We start from the raw sequence: 22,375 nt of genomic DNA, 5'->3' as shown, positions 1-22,375 counted from the left end.
AAATTTAAATTTTTAGAGAGCAGAAATGTATTATACCAATAATACTGTGAATGTTTATGTTAACACAAACTATCCCTAACTGTGGGGTAGTAATCTTTTTACATAGTGTCCTAAAATGAGTAAATTAATTTATTTAATAAAAACTGACATATAAATTGCTTCTATTTAGAAAATAATTGTTTTTAGACTTAACCATTAATCGAGGCTGTCAGTGGTTTGCTATAGAACCCAAACATCTACTGCATTAAACTTCATTTAAAACTACATTACCTTCTTGATGCCATTTTATTATAATTGATACTTTGATATTTGATGCTTGAGAGATTATATTTATTAGCAACAATTTTATCTAATAATTAAAATAAATTTTCTGGTTTCAGAGTATTGCTTTGTTAATATTTGCTGTTGCCCTTCACCTCTCTGAACCCTACTCATTTTTCTATGCCAAACTGAAGAAGACCAAACTCAATGAATTTTCTTCTATCCCAGTAGCTTTATTTATGGCATTTTGAATGTGGTTTATAGCACTTACTTCCTTTTTTCTTGTGTTAGCTTTGAACATGCCTGCCTCCTGTTCTGGCTCCTAGAGAGCAACAACTATGTTTTAGGCAACTTTGTATCTCTTGTAACACCTTTCACAGTACTTTGCCCTGATATGTTCAGTAAGTATTTATTGAAATGGTTGATTTTTCCTGCTGATTTTCTAAGCTAAACTTACCAATCAATCAGTAACTTGAGGTTTAAATGAGGAATCAGGCAGTCAGCCATGATGGTTAAGGCTCTGTAGTCAAGATTGCCCAGATTTGAGTTCCTACTTCATTATGTGTTAACTGTGGGACTGCCTGATCTGTAAAACAGAATGTTAGTATCAACCTCCTAGAGTTGTTAATGAGGATCAACACGGATAATTTGTTTTAAACATTTATTGTGCTTCCTAACATATAGGATACACTCAATACAATGTAGCTATAGCTCTTGCTAAATACAGTCCTATTGGGCTAGACTCAGCCACTTGAGAGCCTGTCATTTGGTCTTTATAGCTCAGGCACCTAACTTTGCATATAGTAAATACTCAATAAATACTTGCTTGAGTTGAACTGATTGATTTACCCTATTTTTATCTTCCAACAGCCCACTGTTTGTAACATGGAAGATTGGTCGAGACAAAAGATTGCGTGGATGCATAGGTACTTTTTCTGCCATGAATTTGCATTCAGGACTCAGGGAGTACACACTTACCAGGTGAAGACCAATTTTTGTTACCTCTGCTTCTACATTAAAAAAAAAAAAAACTTATGAAACTTGAACCTGATACTTTAACTCCTTTTTCTTTACTAAATTGTCAACATTCTTGACTCCTTTCATGTCAGATTTTTTCTTCTCTTCAACCAATTGCCTTATCTCTGGTAAAATGTTATTGATACATATTATCATAATATGAAATACTGTGATTACATGTATTCTGCCATAGATATTTTGAAGTGGTTTTTTTTTTCTTTCAGTGGCCAACTTATTTTGTATAACTTGAAAATCAATGACCAAATGTCCATGAGTTACCAAAATGTATTATCTCCATAATAAGTCATTGAGACTTCTCTGTTAGGCTTTTTAAAAATTGTTAATGTCTATTTCTTCTTACACATTTTGTTACACTTCTATGTACTTTTGAAATTGAAGGGAGAACCTACAAAGAAAGTGATAATCATTCACGTTCACACTTTACTCAGAATTAATTGTAGCTTTCTTATTTTGTTTCATCTAACACAAGGATAAAGTAATGAATGCCTCATTACAGTTGTTAAGGCTTTGTTCTTAATTTCTGAATCAAAAAAGCTATCTAGCATGCCATCTGATTTTTTGGTTCACGTTTAAATTCCTAGCAAATTGTTTTCCAAAATTATTTCAAAAGAAGAAAATTCCTTAAATAATAAGCTGTTAATAAAGGAATTTCCTGTTTTTGTTCACATTTCAGGGTGATTATCTAATACAGTTTCTATAGTTTAATATGCACAGTGTCTGTCCAACGAGAAATTGGTCCCTGCTGACTATTGGTACTTGGGGCAAGTTGTTTAACCTCCAATAGATAAAGTAGTGATTAAAGTATTTTGTTCTATATATTTAATAGGGATGTTAGGGGCATGAAGTAATAATCACTTCTTTTCTTCAGGATTAACATTGTGGAACATTCATTATTTTACTGTAGAATTGCATAAATGCAGCTCATAGCATCAGTTAATAAAATGCTGGTACCCAAGTTTAGTATTCTTATATTTGAAGGTGTAGCTCACAGCTACAGGGTTTTCTTAGCTTACAGTGAAGCCCAGAAAGAAAAGCAAGGGCTTGGAGGGTCATATTCATTCTTAGATTGTCACAGGTATTAGAAATTGGGTGTTTGGACTCCATTAAATAACATACATGAGGTAAAGGGGTCAAAACACATATTCTGGAAATAACTTCAACTTGCTAAAGATAATGTAAATGCTAGTGTAGGCATATTAGATTTTTTTTTCCTAACATGAAATACCATGGGCTCATTTTGGGACTTCAGCAAATTCTGCCAGCGACTACCTCTTTGGGACAGGTGCATATGAAATTACTCTTTTAACAGCTAATCAAAGGCAATTTATTATACATTTTCTAAAATACGTTGTTATGAGGACCACTTGTTTCTTGGTAATGCTTGAAGAAAGGATTCTGTGGCCACAGAAATTTTGAGAACAGTGTTTAACAAATTTAAATAGCTCCACTCACTGTAGGACTTTGCAGAACCTTTTATGTTAATGGTGTTGTGAATCTCTATGAGAGAGACAGAATGCAGATTTTCCCAGCCTTAAACTTGTTTGACTGCAGAAAAGCCTTTTTATCCTCCCTCCCCGGTGTCTTATGCCATTCGGGTTCCAAGGAACACATTTTCGGAAACACAAGTCTGTTAGAAAATTTCCATTTTTCTTTAGAGTTGGGAAGTCTGAGTTGATAGTATAGACACCCTTTGTACTTTCTAATGAAATTGTGCCAGAAATCCCAGTTTCAAATATTATATACTTTAGAAATCCTTAGTAGTAGTAACTAGTAGCAATTTGGTTTTATTTAAAGAAAATATGAAATTCTTTTGCCTACATTGATAAGAAGGGATGAAAATATCCAACTTGTCTGGTCTTGTGGATCTGTCTCCTAGGATAATTACCAGAAGAATTACAGTATGTTTTTCTGACAATAATGTGATTCTCAATGAATCATTCAAATAGTTGAACTTGGAAATTTGCCTACATTTGTATACCTGGTTACTCTCATTGCAGTCTATGGCTCTTCCTATTTACTTTTTAACTTTTTTCTTATGTTTCTATCCGACTTCTTGAAATTGTATAGAGCACATTAGAGAGATGTGTATGTTTGTGTATGTATATACATATATACATACATGGTCTTCTCATTTTTGTTTGGCTTAATTTGTTTTGCTCAATATGATAGTAAGAATGAAGTTATTTGGAAAGAATGAACAAAAGAAAACAAGTCTTAAAATATACAGTTGCTCTTTCTTCTCAGTTCATTTTAGAGTCAAAACTGTAAAAAGTTGCAATATCATATCTTTCAGTCTGCTAGGGCACTTATCATTTCTATATGTTGTTGTTGTTATTAATAACTACAGCTTATGAAGAGCTTAGTACATGAGAGACACTGCAGAGGAGCTTTATATGCATGGGCCTCACAACAACTCTTTGGTATTAATATCCACATTTTAAAAATGAGGAAACTGAGATTTACAGAATTTAAATAATTTACCCACTCACACATCTAGTAAGTAGTAGTACCAGGATTCAAACACAGGCCATCTGACTGTAAAGTCCAAGCTCTTAACTGCTATATTTAGAATAAGACAAAATAAGCTTTACTGAGAATTTATGTTTTGCAGCTTTGTCATGAAAATAATGAACTTGAAAGCAGGTTACTATAAATTGTACAAATCATGGATCAATAATTCTTGAAAAATCCTAGTTAGGAGTTAAGATTGAAATTTTGGAACATTATTTTAAATTCTGGAAAATCTGTAGATGAGATTATAAAAAGTATATAGCTCAGGGTTATATAGACTAGTCAGAAGAAAATTGGCTTGGAATAATGTAGAAAAGAATAACGCTTATTACAAAAATATGCTACTGTGTGATATGAAATTGTATTCTTTGGCTACATGTAAATAATGGACTAGACTTCAAGAAGAATACAGTTTTCCTTAACATAACAATTGGTGATTCTTGGAGTCTGGTCTTCCAATCTTAAAAACCCATAAATCACAAAATTTACAAATGGAATCAAATTAACTTGAGGGTTGAGGATAAAGGGGAATGAGAAAGTAAAATAAAAAATAAACAGTGAAATTAAAGACTCACCAGGCAAGGTGTCTTTTTAAAAAAATTAGAATATCTGGTTCTTCACTGTCTTTGTTTGTGATTAGATAGACTATTGTTTAGTTTTCAGAATGTTACTCAGCTATATATCCTTTTTTTATTGTAAAATATACATAACATGCAATTTACCAGTGTAACCAATTTTAAATGTACAGTTCTCTAGCCTTAAGTTCATTCACATTGATGTTCAGCCATCCCCGCCATTCATCTTTGGAACTTTTTCAACTTCCCTAACTGAAACTCTGCACTCACTAAACACTAACTCCCTATGCTTCCCTCCCCAGTCTCTGGCAACCATCATTCTACTTTCTGTCTCTGTGACTATGACTCTTCTAGGTACCTCAGATAAGTGGAATCATACAGTATTTATCTTTTTGTGACTGGCTTATTTCACTTAGCATAAAGTCTTCAAGGTTCATCCACGAGTAGCATGTGTCAGAATTTCCTTCCCTTTTAAGGCTGAATAATATTCCATTGTATGTATCTACCACATTTTGTTTATCCACTCATCCATCTGTGGACACTTGAGTGACTTCCACCTTTTGACTATTGCAAATAATGCCACTGTGAAATGGGTGTACAAGTATCTGTTTGAGTGCCCTTTTTTCTTTTTAAAAAACTAATGGTTTTATAGAACGCAGTGATCTAGTTTGTTTGTGGTCTCTTAATCTCTAAAACCTAAATCTAAAAAATGACCAGGTACTTTTTAAATGCCTATCCTGGATTAAGTTTTTATTTATAAGCATTCTGTTTTAAAATTAAAATACTTGCCACAGTCACGTGATATGTTCTCCTAATTGAAATTTTGATTTTAGACTGAAATAAAAACTTATAAATAGGCTGAGGATTTTCTTCCAATTGTAAAAATGTATAATTTCTGTGCAGATAGCAGGAAAACTGTGAGAATTACAACATGGAACTATTAAATAGACTATTCTTTCCTCGTCCTTGGAGACTCTGGGTAAAAGCAGGAAAGACTATAGCAAATAAGAAGCAAGATGGAGAGCTCAGAATTATTGATAGTTTATTCATGGTGACAAATTAAATTTCACAAGTTACTGTATTCATTTGTGGTCGAAACTTCAAAGTAGGAACATTCTTTGTCCCCATTGAAGAAGAATAATTTCTAGTGTTTACCAAGCTACTTGCATTTATGGCTTTTATGTATTGGAAAGCAGAGACAAATTTATTTTCTTTCTTTTAGTACTTTATATACTTTTATAGAGAAAACAATAATGACAAATATAGGTAAGCACAAACATCTTAATCAAAGAAGATTCCTTAAAATTTTGGCTAATAAATTGTCCAGCAAAATGTAAGTCTATTTCTTTATGTAAATTCAAGTTGGTAGTAGTTTTTCTAGAATATATGTGATTAATAGATGTGTTCTTATTTCGTAAAACAGGAATGTAGTGTATCATCACACTTAAAAGACAGTCTTTTCTTCTTGTTTACTTTGTTGTATTTAGACCTCTTGGCAATGAAATAATTATGCATGTGTGGGCAGTATCTGGAGATTGATTCTGAACTATGCTACTTTGTTGCCCTGCTTAATTCTGAGAAATTAGCAATAGAGGTTTGTTCCTTTCTAGGGAACAGGGAGACCACATAAAAAGTGATGTGTATTGTTTTGTTTTGTGTGAGTGTGGGGGGGGGGTGGGGGTGTGTGTGTGTGAGAGAGAGAGAGGATGAGACAGAGATTGTTTGCATGTTACAAGTGTTCACTTACTATTAGGATTTTTGAGATATTGGAAATAGCTAACAGACCTACTTTATTACTTTCAAAGGTCCTGGCTAGATTAGGTACTTCTGAGTGAGTAGATTCATTGTAAAGCAAATTTGCTTTTATATTTTGGTGGTGTAATCTGGCATTTTTCTAAAGCAGTGTGAGTTTAAAACCGTTGTAAGCAGTGTTATTGTATTTTTTCCCCTCAGGGTGGACTATTTTGTGATCATTCCTATTCTTGATTATTTTAGGTAACTTGACTTGGCTCATTGTGAATAATTAGTTTAAACAAGACCCCTCCCCCACTCCTTGTTGAGTATTAGTCCTCATGGTAGCATCACCCAGACTGATTTTTCTTATGAAAAGAAAAGCTGTACATGAGTCACTTCTGACTGTACACTATTGTCATGGAAGCTCATTCTGGAGATGTTAAGGCCAGAGTATTTTTAGTAAGTGTGTGTGGCAAGACTTCTGCCTAAAATATGCTTTTTGGAGAAATAAATTAGATATATCAAAAACTCTCTGCAAAATTAATTAACTTAGTTTATGATCTACATTTTGTCGCTTTTTTACAAAAGGCAGGATGGCCTGAGTCCTAAAACTTATACTTAATTTGTTAGTTTCAGTGTATAAGTTACCAAATGGGAAATTAAGTGTTTGTCAAATTTTATAAGCGTTTAATTTAGGATATAGTTTGGAACCTACATTGTTATATGCCCCTTACTCAGAATTATCCATAGGCTAGGACAGCTAAATATAATCTGTGGAGATCTGGAATCTTTATTTTAGCTCCAAGTTTAATGCACTCCTTCATTAGCCCGTGGTTGTGCTAATGTGCAGAGATGTGGCCCAAAAATGGCCAGCAGAATGTGGAAAGAGAAACTAAAGCGCAAGAACCGTTCTCAGTGTGGGTCATGGCTCCTGAGTGATAGAGAGTTATCTGAATTCATATAGCACTTACTGCCACAGAAATTAAGTGCAGTGACTATATCAGATTCTAATTCCTTATCACATCTTTCAGATCTTCAGAGTCTCCGGTTGGAATCCCTGTGCTGCTTTGATTAAGAGCCACAGGCACAATGCCTTTGGGTAGAAAAGCAGAAAAGGCCATCTGTAAAAAGGTGAAGGTGGGAGAGAAGCCGAAAACGGGCTTTTGTGGTGTCAGAGCTCTTGGTTCTTGCGTTTCATTAGGAGAGGACAAACTACAAGAAATCGACTCTATTCCTGCATCTGTCTAAAAACATTACCCTTTTGCTTCTAGGAGGCTGCTATCTCCCCCTTTAATCATGTTTAAACAGTTCATCCTGCAAATCTGATCTAAATTTTGCCTTAAGAGTTTGTAAAATAGTAGAAGAGATAAGAAGTTATAAAAAATAATTATAGTCCTAGGTCGAAAGTGATTTTTGCCAAAGGGACAGAGGAATGATACTGGTGAACAGATACCACAGATACCCTACATCAGTAATAAAAACATAAATATATTTAAAGCAGTTTATGAAATTATTTCATTTTGTCCATCCCTTGTTTACTTTAAGTAAAAGAAAAACATGTTATACCACTTTTTGGTGTTTTTATCCTACCTGGACAAAAAAATTCCAAATCGCAGGGAAATGTATAAATTGTTATTATCACAGTGACCACATAGAAGGTATTGGGTATTTTGAGAGATTACTAACATGTATTTTGAAGGGGAAAATGAACTTGCTATGGGAAAAAAGAAAAACCTAAGAAATAGAGCACACTTACAAAAGTCTGTGTGCATGCACATACGCACAGTTCACCAAAGAGCAGCCAGAGCCACATGGATTGTAAGCCCTGATGCTTAGCAAATGGAGAAAATGAAAAGTTAATAGTTTAGATTCCACTTTTCTCTTGTCCCATTAGAATGAATTCATATTTTGTTTCACTACAGTAAACTGATATCTACCTCCTTTCCTGAGCATCATGGCTTGAGATAGTCTTCACTTTTTCAGATGAAAGACTGAACACAAACGTTGTATGAAATCAGTATTATATTAGATGTAGTCTAAAATTATACTGTAGGCATTTAAGAATATTTTTACTTTTGTCTGAACATTTGCAAAATAAATGTTCAGCCTACTTGTAAATGTCTAAAGTATTTGAGTCATTAGGACCTGAACGAACAAGAGAACAGGTTTGTATCTTAGTGTTCTGGAAGAATAAGATGGTTCCACCAATGTATGCTCAAGGCAATTATTCCTGTCTAGAATATCATGCAAATAATAGCTGTTACCACTTCTAGGGGACAATGTTGCTGGTAATTTGAGTACTTCAAAATAATTGAATGTTGAAGTTTTTGTCCAGCAATTTAATATTAAACTTTTAGTTATGATTTTATGAGCATGGGAAAATACTTTTTAAAAGATTTCCTTCAAAAAGCAAAAGGAACAACGCCCTCCTCTGTGATCTTTGCCGTTCCCTGAAACCTTGCCTCAAATACGGATATTCAAAGTAGTAGCCCTTGGAAAAATTTCCTTTGCCTTATTGATAACAATTTGATGTTCTTGGAAGGCTGAATACTTATTGTTAGCATTTTATCTTGTGTTATACATATATTTGTTTTAGAAACAGCTTCCGGATTCTTTTTTACATTCTCTCTCACTTTTTTAAAAAAAACAGCAAACATTCAGTATAGAAGTCTTGTCCTAAAGAGCTACATTATCTCAGCAACTTCTTGTTAACAAAAGACATTAATACGTGGACAAATGATAACTTAAAGTTCTTTTGGAATAAGAATTTCATAGGTGCTAAGAATTTTTAAACATGGAAAACAGTATTTAACATAGTCTGTTGAGAATGAAGCTCTAATTATTGTTAATACAAATGTGCATTTTCCAGTATGTTTAAAATTATAAAGTGAAGAAAATACATTAGATTCATAAAGTATAGATTTGCAATTGGTCACATGTTCAGAAAACTCACTTTTATTAATTTTACAATTTTGCTTCAGCTCACAAAATTATCCTGTAAATAAACATGTAGAAACTATAGGCTTCGTCATTCAAATTAGGTTAGCCTGTTATTGTCCCCATTTTTAACCCTCATTTTTTAATTTATACATTGGAATGCCAACTTTTGTGTCCTTCCTAGTGGTGAAAGAGAAGATTAGAAAAACCCATAAAATAAATTCTTCAGAAGCTTTAATTAAAAGGATTGCCCACAACTCTACTTCCTGTTGCTGTACCTGGCTCCTTTCAGGACTGCACTATATAGTCCACAAAGCTGATTTAAAAGGTTCCAACTGTTGCTACTTCACTGAGGATGGGAGGAAAGAGAATCTATTTTAAATTCTTCAAGGCTGCTTTAAACCTAAGCCATTCTGCTAAGAGGACCTTCTGTTGCCCTCTAGCTAAGGGGGATTGATTTGCTTACCTAGGTCTAGAGAAGTCTGCTAAGCCTTTGAAATGAGTGGAGCTGTGTTGCATATGAAGAGCAGTAAATAACCATACACTGCTGGTCAGACTTATACTGCTAGTGAGGTCATGGGTTCAACCCCCATTTGGGCCAGTTCACTTTGTTTTGGTCCGGATCACAGACTGCACCCTAGACTCCGGGCAGGTGATTACAAGGGGGCTCAGGCAAGAGCATGTGAATGATTTAGTACCACACCAAATGCATCAGCATTGTCTTAGCATATGACCTGCAACTTTGAAGAACCCAAAACTTAGTCATCTCATGAATAGCTAATAATTCTAATCTAAATTGCTTTGAATGTAAAACAAAAATGAGAATATTAAAAAATGTTAATTTCTTTTCAGAAGCCCTCTGAAGAGACCCAGTGTGACATTGGGAATAAAGCTCTTTGGAGTGGCAGTTGAACTGAGAACACAGGTTGGGTTTCAACGGGCCTAAAAATGTTGTGGACAAAACAGGAGATTACTGGTTGGATTCTTGGCCTCAGAGCAGTCTGGAGAAATTGTTTATTAGTTCCCCTTTCCTCAGTTTCTACCTTTAATAAAGGGTAGCAGCTAAGGATGAGAGTCATCTCAGATAACAGTGGATTTTAGATGAAGCAACTCTTAAGTACTTCAGTGGTGAAAGGATGCGTATGTTAAATCCACAAGCTTGCAAATACATGTTACAAAATGTAATTGCTGTTTTTAAAAGTACACTTTTTTTAAAAGCTGCATTTTAAAGTTATCATCTATAGTGTATTGGGATGCTTCTGTGCCTCATGTGTCAGCTCAGTAAGGTGTGTGTTTATAGTCTAAGCGTGTGTGCCCTGCCAGGTTGTTGCATCTTCCTCTTCACAGCTTTTAGTATTGCTCAGAGCAGCACTCGTACCCCAGTAGCCAAAATGGGCACAAAAACACCCATTGGCATGACCAAAGTCTCCTCATTTATTTGTTAATCCTTATACTTGAGACAAGAAGCACCCCCTATGTCTATCCATCTTGCCTAGAATAAAACCAAAGTCATTCCAAAACTTATATTTCACTCAGAGTAAAGTTAATGTCCTATGATGCCACCATGCTTTCATCCTTCTTAAGAAGCACGGCATACAAGGCCCTAACCTCACACTCCAGCCATGCACAATTATTCACCACTTCCCGAATAGAGTCTTTCCTGTCTCTCTGGCTTTGAACATCTTTTCCCTGCCAACCACACCTCTCTCCATTTCCACCCAGTCAACTCCTACTCGTCCTTCAAGACTCAGCTTGCTCATTACTTCCTCTATGAAATTTCCTTGACACTCCCCAGCAAAACTGGTCAGTCTCTGTGTTCTCACAGCACTTTGTTCAGGCCTCTATTAACACGTAACACACGGGATTGTAATGATTAACTTTAGATGCTTGTTTCTCCCTTTTGAACTCGTCCTCAGCAGTAGTTTACCAAGCCACATCAAAGCAAATAACCAGAAACAAGTCTGATCACTTTGTATCAACTTTACTTGATCCTGATAACCATTTCTACTCTCTTCTCTTTCTGTTTGCTTCTGTTAGCTTAGGTTTGTCACTCTTTCTTGGTGCCAGTGTACTTGAGCCAGTAGGAATTGCCGATGCTGATTGGTAGTGAGAGGAGTAGTTTAAGGCCAGTTGGATTTAGACTGAGCCAGGGGGCAGGGATCCTTATCCAGTACACCTCAGAAAACAGGTTAACATAAGGGTGATCTCTTGTTATAAGTTCTGTAAGTGATTGAAGAAGCCCAGTGTAAATTGGTGCTCACCATGGAAGCAGAGAGCTGGAAGGCACCCTTAGAAGTCATCTAGTTAAACCCCTATTAGAGACTTTTCTCTCTCTGAAAATCTCCCAAGCAATGCGCATCTAGCCTCCACCGGAGTATTTACATTGACTTAGGACTCACTACCAGTTAAGTAGTCATTTCATTTTCAAACACCTCTAAACCCACTGCCACAACTCCAGTTACCACATAGCACTAGTTGGAGTGCCAGAAGTCAAAGATTGCCTATATTTTGCACTTTATTCTGTATAGAAAGCCACATTAACCAGCAGTGGTTAAACTTACCCTCTGAGTAATGTCTGAGTCTTTAGAAGTTTAGGAGTGGTAAGATACACAGCTTGGCAACCAACTCCCGTCCACCTACCCATAATCATTTTCACTGGCCCCTTATTGAAACTTTGAAGCTGCTGCTCCCACAGCTTCTCTCACTGCCTACATTAGACTGCTGGAGGTGGCTGGGCCACAGTTCATAGATTCTGAGATCGAACTGTTACCAGAACTTTTAGTACCCCCAACGATTGATCACACAACTAGGAACTAGGGTTAGAACGCAGGTCTTCTGACATTGCCTGGGACTGCCACTACAATTTCCACAATAGAAAGGATCCATAAACAGATGTAAATTTATTTATTTAGTTTTATGTTAAGTATAGTTTCAGCTATAATAAAATAGTCATTTTGTAATGTAAAGGCTTACTCTCAAGTTATCTGCCTTATATCAAGTTTTGGGATATTTCCATAAAATAAAGACTACCCTTAGAGCTGTTCAACCACCACTTCAGGAGTAACAGCATATCAGTATTCAAGAAACCCAAAGCAAAACCCAAAGCAAAAAAATTAAATTAAAAAAAAATATACATATAGGGACTGGCCCGGTGGCGCAGGGGTTCAGTGCGCACTTTCGGGTTGGGTGGCATGGGGTTTGCCGGTTCGGATCCCAGGCGCGGACATGGCACCGCTTGGCAAGCCATGCTGTGGTAGATGTCCTACATATAAAGCAGAGAAAGATGGGCACGGATGTTAGCTCAGGGTCAGTCTTCCTCAGCGAAAAGAGGAGGATTGGCAGCAGTTAGGTCAGGGCTAATCTTCCTTAAAATAAATAAATAAATAAATAAAATAAAATAAAAATATATATACACACACACACATATTGTATAGTGACAGATAAAAATTAGACTACTGGTGGTGAGCACAATGCAGTCTATACAGGAATTGATAAATAATAATGTATACCCGAAATTATACAATGTTATAAACCTTTATGATTTCAATAAAATAATTGAAAATATATATATATACACACACATATACATGAAGTTTATTCTTATCTTAGATTTCGCTTTTCCTCAAACATGCGTCCAACATATGACTAGTTATATTTCCTAATCACAATAATAACTTTTATTCTTTGTGTGCACTAGACTTGTCCTAACTATTTTATGTAAGTTACCTCATTTAATCTTTTCAACATCTGTGTGAACTTGAAGGTATTTCACTTATATTACAGTTAGGGAAAACCAGGGCTTATTAGAGAGGTTAAGTAACTTGCTGAATGACAGCTAATACATGACAGCACCTGAATTTGAGCCTGATTATGTCTGACTCCAAAGTCTGTTCTCAACCACTAGGCTATACTTCTCCCCTCCACTTACATCACTCTCTTCTCCCTTGAAAGCTTCTTATGGCTATTTGTTCTACTAATTCAACTAACATCCCCTAGTCTCAGCTCACAGGAAAAACACACATTGAATAACTTTTCTCTTCATCTGGGACTCAGTTTGTTAACTCAGTATTCCAGAATCTGTGTCACACCCCCAGTCTGTTAATTACAGTCTTACTCAACTTCCCCTGGGTTCTCTTTCCCTTTAGAATCCTGCAGTACACTGTCTCCCTCATGTGCCGTTTTTCTTCACAGCTGTCCTCTCAGTCCAGTGTGGTGTTCTGAACTCCCATAGTCCCATCAGAATTGATCATTTTCTCAGGGATACACACTCCCCAAGCTTTGATTTCTTTCTGTGCGATACTTGCTTTTAACGTCAGTGAGTTACTAGTAGTGGGCATTCTAGTTCAGCCTTCAGGTTTCTAGCTGGACATGCCCCACTGAAATCTACCAGGACTTTAGAGGGGCTTGGGAAGGCTTCCCCATAAGGGACGGTAGACGAGAGCCCTGGCTCTGCTCTTCTCTGCAGCTGGTTAAAGGGAGACATCATTTCAGGTATAAGAAGCCAGTCTGTTCCTTAGAAATTATAATTAAGGAAACAAATTCCAAATTTCTAGGTAATTTAGACCAAATTTATTGCCTTAGTTTTCAGTTTTACGATTTGAAGTTCCTTGGGGCAACTTGTAAAATAAGAAACAGCTGTATAAATGGAGGACAAATATATCCATGACTGACATTTTTCTCATAGAAATAAAAAAGGAATTTCAGCAAAGAATTGTATGTATTTGGTCATGGACTCTGTCCGTTTTAGAGTTCTTACAATCCTAGGGTTTAAAAAAATAAAATTATCCAGATTGTGTCTCTTTCTTACTGCAGCTGGGATTTGGGGATCTGAGTATTTGAAAGACAGGGAAGATTTTTTAAATACTTTTTATTGAATACAAGTCTTTTATGGGTGCATTATTTATCTTTTTAAATTTTGAGGTAAATGGTAATGAAAACTTTAGAACCATAAGCATTGTGAATATCTTCTATTTTTGCCCCTGAACCATTTAAAAACTTTTTTTATCTGAAACAAATAATATATCATTGGAAGTCTGTTTGCAGGATAGGTATTTTAAAATTTGTTGGGAAAATACCTTTCAAAATTTTTATTCATATACTGCCTGTTAATTACTATAAAAGTAATAGTGGTGTTGGTTGGTTCATTGTCCATGTCACATGACTCTTAATAGGATTTCAAAGAATTTTGCCAGCATAAGAAGTAGTCACTTCACATATTCAAGTCCCACATGCCAGAGACTCATCATGGCAATGTGGCAAATTAATGATGCAGTGGAAGAGAAACCAGCAAATAGCTGGAGATGCTAGCCTAGAAATTAGTAACATTTTTGGTCTTTGGGATCTCAGGGAAGCAAAGCAGTGCTGTTAAGTGTCATTTGTAGGCTTCTGTGGGCCAAAGAGGTAGGAGGAAAGGGTGATGGGGCCTGGTAGAGCAGAAATTCTGCCAAATAGTCGAATGTCAGAATTGATTGCTGCTGTTCTGTCTCTCGTCTAAGGTGTATCTCATTTTCAGTTCAAGCCTAAGAAAACCTTCCAGAAAGAAAGTTTTAAAATTTCAAAGCAAATAAATTAGTAAATGCTCGTGGCTCCACAGTTTCATGTTGCAGATTTCTTCTTCTGTTTCCCAAAGGATTCACCCAGGGTTTTTCCCAAACCCCCCAGTTACTGCTTCTTATTTTGTGTGCTCGTTACATGCTGCTGGGGCCTCTGGTGCAGCACTTGCTTTATCTTGCCTTGCAGTGTGCTTGGTTTCTTACCTGATTGTCTTCCCTACTTAGATTGGCAGTCTCTTGAGGGCCTGGGCTAAATTTTTCGCGTCTTTGCATCCCTTAAGTAGCTGTGGGGGATTAGGCATAGATCAAAATAAATGTTTGAATAAGAGAGTCAGTTCCCTTCGTATACTGAAATTTGTTTACTAGGTGGCTAAGATAATTAAAGAAAATGTTAGAAGCCACAGCCAATGCAAGGGAAGTGAGAAATGAAGATGAAAGCGTCTGTGAAAATGCAAATCATAGGAAAATAAAATTATTTTGCAAAAGCCATGTACTTTCATTTTTAGGAACCTAGACATAACCTAAGGTGAAACACTTCTGTACTTTGTTTTCTATTTATAATTTTAGATCAAGAAATTTTTTACTCATTGTTTGCTTTATAATTGCATAAGTTGTCATTTAATAAAAGACAGGAACACAATTCTTAGGGGAGGCTTTAGGTAGAGAAAATATTTATGATATTCTCATTGCAACCGTTAAGTTTTACTATTATAAAAACGAAACAATTGAAATAAAAGTTAAAATGTGCTTCCATGGAAAAACCTATATGTACTAATTCTACAAATGAGATGAATGAAAAACAGAAATAGCCTGTAGAAAAGAATTGAGGGTGATATTTAGCGTACTAGATATTACCTGTAGCACACAATTGCAACTTACAAGAATTTTGTGTGCCACAAGACTGCTTATTAGAATTGTTTCATCAAGGACATTTTATTCACAGTGGCACTATTGTCCATGTTATTTTTTTAATCCTCATAAGAGAGAGATGGCCATTTCTGTGAAGTTTTACTTGTAGTTCCTAGTCTTAAAAAGGTTGGGTGAGTGGGTAATGGTTTGTCAGAAATGGTCTTTCTGTGATGGCTGTACACTTTGGGGTGACCAAAGTTTCAGGTGAGCAATCGCAGGTCATGACTTTACATTGTACCGTTTATTAATATCTAGTTAATTATGCTTGATTCTGTTAATGGATGAAACCACATAGAGAAACTATGTTGACATAGAAATAAAACTTGAATTCAACAAACAAAACAGTATTTCACCTCCTTTTCCCAAGGAAGAAGATTTGGGCTAGGGATTGGCATAACATTTTGATCATTATATTTAGCAAGTTCAAAAGAGTCCTTTTGAGAGATGCAACGTCTAAGGGCTCCTGTCTGCAATTATCAACTGTAGGAATATTTGCCCCAGAGTGGATGCCACCTGTTCTAAGCCCGACTTTCATTGTCATTCCCCCTGCAATAAATACCACGCAATGATTGTGTAATGAATAAACAGTTTGGGGATTAAATAGAATGCTCAATATACTAAAGCTCCGTTGCAGTGGGAAAAAAGTCTTTTTGATATGCATTTGACAGGAATGTGTTAATTCCAGTAAAACATCTGGTATAAAAAAGTTGTGAATACAGGACATTTGAGGGGGTTACAGAAGGAGAAGGGATTTACTGTGCTTAACAATTGCCAGTAGTCAGTCCACTTCCAAGTTGTGATTTTGTCAGACTTGGAAATGAAGTGGGATCAGATCTCCTCAGCTCTTCAGTGGGAGAAGATCCAAATCCAGCTGCAGCACGGAGCAGTTACTGATTAAGAACTAAGGCTCTGCCCAGTGTCTCCTAGCTAGTTTTCATTAATATGCTTAATATTGCCCTTTTTATATTCTGGGTAAAGGAAAAAAAGACTGCCTTTGTGGTTTATTGGTTGAACTTGTACAGCTGAATCTACTGTAAAAGGTCTTTCTTCATTGGCATTATTTTGCTACATATATCAGTGTTCTTGCTGTTCTACTTATTTTCTTAATAAGGTAATTCAAACTTAGAACAGTTACTATAGCTTCAAAGCTTGATTGAAAGATGCATTCAGTATTTTCTCTAAATAAGCAGCAATTATAACAACACAGCTGTAGTTAAAGATAGAATTTATATAAATCCTGACAGTCTTGCTTCTCAGTTACATCAGGCTGAAAGAAGGTTTATTCAGTTCAGTTCCACATTTACTGAGCACTTAACTCTGAGTAAGGTGCTTTACTGGGTACTGTGGAGCTACAAAGATGAACAGTACATGATATCTACCCTCAAGGAGCTTGTAGACTTGTAAGAGAGATCAACATATGCACAAAAAACCTTAAGGAAAAATGTATCAAGTTCTACGTTCGATGTTGGATGTATAAATAACACTACTAGAAGTGAGAGAGATTAGCTCTGGTTGGATAGACTGAGGAAGGTTTTACAGAAGAACTGACATTTAAACTGAACCTCTGTGGACATTTAAGACTCAGTTTCAACATTCAAGAGTGAGGATGTGGAGAAGGTATGCATTATGTGTCCAAAAAACTTCTTGAGCCAAGTGCAAGGAGACAGAACAGCGTATGTTGTTTGGGGCAGAGTTGTAAGTAACCCTGTGTAGCTTGAACTCTAGGCGAGGACATGGGAGATAAAATGATGCACTGGGGCTGGATTTTTTCTAAAGGCATTGAATTGCCATGGAAAGATTTTCAGCAGAGTGATAAAGTCATCAGGGATGACTCTGGCTGCTTATGTATAGGATGGAATGGAAAGGATAGAGATGAGAGACAGAAAAGTTAGGAGGCTAATTTTAAGTATTCCAAATGAGAGATGCTACAGGCCTGAATTAGATTAGTAGCAGGAAGGATATAAAGAGACATGTAGCAGAGACATGGTAGTTATACAAGATGAGGCTGTGCATGGGCAGTAAGGCGAAGGGAAGAGAGTCGATGATGGCTCCAAAGGCTCCTTCTTACATTCTAGGGAGACGACACAATGAGAAGGGATAGGCAACACAGGCAGAGCTACACGTTGAACACGTTGCTTGAAAAGGAGTTATTTTTAATGTCAAAGTAATTTTGACTTTAATCTTAGGTCATCTTTTTTCTGAATTTGAGCATTGAAGGTTTTGTTTTTTAATTAAGAATTTATTGAAAATTGTGTCCTTTCAGGATATGATAGGGTGGAGTATACTATTTAATAAATTATATTAGATAGTATTCTTATTTAATATATTATTTTATGTAAAAGTATAATAAAGAAAATAGAGGAACAAGACCCTTGATATCATTATTTTCTTTTAGCCCGTGCCACAAAGCAAAGCTTAGAAAATAAAAGATGAGTTTTATAGGCTACCACTTGCTTGAAGAAGCATTGGTGTTGTAATATTTGTTAAAGTACAGTTAAACCCTCAAAATTCCTCTTTCTAACCAAATATACATTTTGTGGATGAGAAATCTATAAAGAAATAAATGTTTGTAAACACTGGGCGGTTGTTATGGAATTTAAATATCTGTACTTATTACCTAAGAATGTCTGGGTTTCGAGGCTGAGTTAAAATAGATTCCAGGCTTCCTTAAAGGTAAACAACACATCTGTTGATTTGTCTAGGACAATGGAAACTGACTGAATTTTGTATTATGATAAAAGTCAGCATCTTCTCTTCCATCGATTTAGCAATACTTTTTGGTAATCTTTTCTCCTTTGGGGAACTTTCCAGATGTTTTGTGAATATGATTCCAATTTAGAAGAGTTGTTTTTATATTGTAGCTGAATGATGTCCTAACGCAAACTCTTAGACTGGTGTAATTCTAGCCAAGGGGTCCTCTGAAATGTGTGTGGGAGTGCCCTGTGACACTTTGGCTTTCTTGACTTGCCTAGACTCTCAAAACTGTCTGTGGGGCCTGTTTCCTGAAGTTAAAGAATCCAGTCCCTATTGTAGTAATTTCCATTAACAGAGAAAATAGCATTTCCAGGTATCAGCCAGGCTCACTAAGTTTTGAGCAATGTACATATAGTGCAATGAAAATGAACAGCTGGTACCACAAGATGGTTTAGATGGTTCCTTAGGTACAGATGTCAATTTGTATTTCCTGAAAGGAAGAGAAGCCCTGAAATTTAGTGAAAATGACAGGGTGGTTGTGGTTGTACACATTGTCAACAATCCATTTTCAAATAAATAATTGCAAACATTTATTTTAGTGCTAATGTAATAGTCTAGCATTGGGTAGTGACACAACTTTAGACAAGTGTCCAATTTCTATTATGACATTTATTTCTTAATATTTAGAAAATTAATAGTCAATGCTTAGTTTTATCCAGGTATAGATTATGCCTTTTATGATCTTCCATAGAAAAACCCTCCCAAATTGGAACAACTGAAAGTTGCCTCACTCTGGACAGCAGTTCTTTTGTGTCCTCTGTTTGCAGACTACCTTAAATATTTGCCCCAGTCAGGCATAATTTAAAAAGTAAAATTCTCATGTAAAGAGAGTCACAAGCTTATGGTGTCCAGTTGTAGGTGACTTTTAGACTGTGGACACTCTTGTCCCTCTCGATTAACACTGATGATACAGAGGTGACAGAGATGACCAACCCAGTAGATAAAGAGACTTATGTTTTAAAAGAGAGTATAGACTTTCTTGCCCAAGACCATTTTGAAGAACTTTTTTCCCTATAGAATTTACTGGCTAGCATTTCATTTTTGTTGGAACAGTGACCCATGATTATTTTATTCAGTATTCTTGTGGGATACCTACAGTTTTAGTGTCCCAAATTTTCTTAAGCAAACACATTTGGTGGTTCTGGTATTTCCAAGGTTTCTATAGAAACTAGAAATCTTGGAGTCTTTTTTTTTCATCTTATAGCTCTGATTTCCAATTCTATATATGAAAGGAGGGAGTCTTACCACTTGAAACCAAGCAAAATTAGTGGATTATCCATCCATGATGTGCTAATTCTGTGTATCTTGTGCTTAAGGGAAACCTACACGAATCCAGGAGCTTACAATATAATTAGAATGTTAGACCTATCCTTGGGATGAGGTAACTGGGCCTATAAGGCAGTGAGCCATGCTCACAGAGGGAATGGATGCGGGGAGCTGGAACACTGCCCTGTGCTAGTGAAGTGAGAGCCCAGTATGGAGGTGTGAGGCGTAACAACCTCCAGGAATGCTTCCTCTGGACGGTGATGCTACTTTGTTGGGCTTCCATTTGATGTTTGTTTCATAATGACTGAATGTTTAGTACTTAACTTATAGGTTTCCCAGGGGCTTTGTGGCTTTGCCTTTTATTTTGTTTGTTCTGGATTGTAGGTCTAAAACCTCAGGGATATAAGTTTTTTTTCCCCTCTCCTTCTATTTTACAGCTAGATATAACCCAAGGTATTAAAAGTTTGTAACTTGTTTAGGTCAGATAGTAAGTGATTGACCTCAGGAATCTTGGGCTATATTTCTGATTCAGTTGTTAGGGACCTACCGTAAGACTTGTACTCAGAGGTCTTTCAGTGTGACCGTGACTAGGCGAGAAGCTAGCGACACCAAAGTGGAAGTAAAAGCTCCCAAATTCAAAATAATTGTGGGAAGTCCAATATGACCAATAAAGAATGAATGAAATATTTATTTAAAAATAGTTTTGTTGGGGCCGGCCCTGTGGCCGAATGGTTAAGTTCGCGCGCTTTGCTTCTACGGCCCAGGGTTTCGCTGGTTTGAATCCTGGGTGCTGACATGGCACCACTCATCAAGCCATGCTGAGGCGGCGTCCCACATGCCACAACTAGAAGGACCTACAACTGAAAATACACAACTATGTACCGGGGGGCTTTGAGAGAAAAAGGAAAAATAAAATCTTTAAAAAAAAATGAATAGTTCTGCTTGTTTTTGTGACACAGATAACTCAAAATGGGCTAAGAGAGTGTTATTAAGTAGAAGTCTTCCAGAGACCTGCTTTTTCATATACACAAAAGATTTGTGATTATGATGTTACAGTGCACATTTAGATGTTTAATTCTGAAGTCCTGAAAATAGTTTCCTTTTTCAGCAAGTCCTGTACTTCTCTTATAACCTTAATTGCAAAGTTGATTTGCTTAGCGTAGCAGACCCTTCTTTTCTAGTCAGCCTAGGTCTGTTTGAATTAGCACAAATTTTGAATTAGTGGAGCTCAAATTAATCACGTTTTGTTCTGTTATGAAGAGTTTGTTTTCCATCACTGATAATTATTTCCAAGAAAGTTAAGTCCACAGAAATTATTCTCTCAGTTTCCTTAATGTTGTTTACCAAAGTCTAAGAAGTGGCTTTTAGTTACATGAGGGTGGGAAAGGACATGGCAGTGGCAAAGGAAAATGGGGTGCTATAACCTGGTCTCTCAGATTTGTGGAGCAGGCTCTGGGCAGCATTCTAAACCAATATTAGTCCTTGTAAAAGGCAGACCAGACCTGGGAATTTTAAAGTATAATGTGATTGAGAGAATGTGCTGGTGCATGCTAATACTTTAACCCCTATCAGCCTGGTAAGTTGTGAGAACCTCTCAGTTGGCAAACATTCTGACAGCCCCACCAGAGGCGCACCAGAGGTCCATTCGTCTCCCCCAGAGTCAGCCCTTCTCGCACTAGATCATTCTCATTGCGTCAGAGGGTTGATTTTCAACAAGTCCCCTTCCTCCCTTAGACTGTTACTCACCTGAAATCCCACAGAGAACCGGAAGAGTGGGCAGAGGATTTTTTTAAAGGATTTTTCATTTGTGAACTGATGTCTGATTTCCTTTATCCCATGTTCATTTAGAGAGACTTTTCTTGCACTTCTTTTTTCTATGCCTGCCCTTTCTGACTTGTGATTCAGCCAGTTCATAAGATGTTCCTTTATAAGAAGGTGTTAAAGGCATAAAAATAGACTAGTAATATGAGTCCCTATATGTTTCAAACTATAACAGAATAGTAGTAATAATCACCCCACAAACATAAGAGGCTATTGAGGTCCTTCAGGATGCAAAGCATCTGTGTTTTCCTCAGGGAAAGGGCCTGTGAGATCAAAGCAAGTCTGTAACTCTGTCGTGGAAGTAGATTATTATCTATTTATAGCAGTCTATGAGTTTTAGAGAGAAAAATGTTGGCAAACTGTGCTTCAGCACTGTGAATGCACAGTAATCTAGCTAAAGGCTAGAAGACCAGTTACTACCTCCCAAATGAACAGCATTTAGTACAGATTAAACAGGGGAAAACACACTTCAGTGGACGGCTTTTAAGTTGGTGAATAAAAGGATATTTACAGTATAGGAGAACGTTTACTGTTTAATAAACAGTAGGGCCATTTAATGTTTATTATATTGCCAATAAATGTTTATTAATTATGAGACTCCCTTCCTGTATTCTTTCTTTCACTCATCAAATATTTACTCACCAGCTACTGAATTCTAGGCACTGGGTATACAGTGATGGGCAAAAATGAGCACGGTCACTATACTCATGGAGCTTATGGTCTAATGAGGTTATACGTATAACACATACATGGGGATAGTCAACAATTTAGTTTTTAATATGGGTTTCTATAGGGTTTTTCTTAGCCTGGTAGATTTTCTACAAAAATGCTAGCATCTACAAAGTTTAAAGTAGTAAGGCCTTGTGAGTTTAGTTGCCTTCCTCTTTTATTGCTTTTCCATCTCTAAAATGTGACTTAGTTTATGAGATTTGTACTTATCATTAGGTGCTCTAAGTTGTTCATATAAATGCCAATCATGTTATGGTAGTGTAGTGAAACTTCTACGAAGCCAGGTGT

At 36.3% G+C, this 22,375-nt stretch overlaps 2 protein-coding genes across 3 annotated transcripts in view; one reads left to right on the top strand and one right to left on the bottom strand.

Moving 5' to 3' along the window:
* Nucleotides 1-22,375, bottom strand: part of TMEM164 (transmembrane protein 164) — a 256,816-nt gene that overhangs the window by 14,973 nt on the left and 219,468 nt on the right. The gene's annotated exons all lie outside the window — the stretch shown is intronic.
* AMMECR1 (AMMECR nuclear protein 1) overlaps nucleotides 1-22,375 on the top strand; it is a 107,520-nt gene that overhangs the window by 48,668 nt on the left and 36,477 nt on the right. Inside the window, exon 2 of the mRNA XM_008532590.2 lies at nucleotides 1,132-1,242. Coding sequence (XP_008530812.2) covers nucleotides 1,132-1,242 — 111 coding nt within the window. The remainder of the gene's footprint in view (nucleotides 1-1,131; nucleotides 1,243-22,375) is intronic.

This window comes from Equus przewalskii, chromosome X (assembly GCF_037783145.1).
Source record: "Equus przewalskii isolate Varuska chromosome X, EquPr2, whole genome shotgun sequence".
Taxonomy (NCBI): Eukaryota; Metazoa; Chordata; class Mammalia; order Perissodactyla; family Equidae; genus Equus; species Equus przewalskii.
Note: the sequence above shows the minus strand (reverse complement) of the source record. Positions and strands in the feature narration are given on the sequence as shown.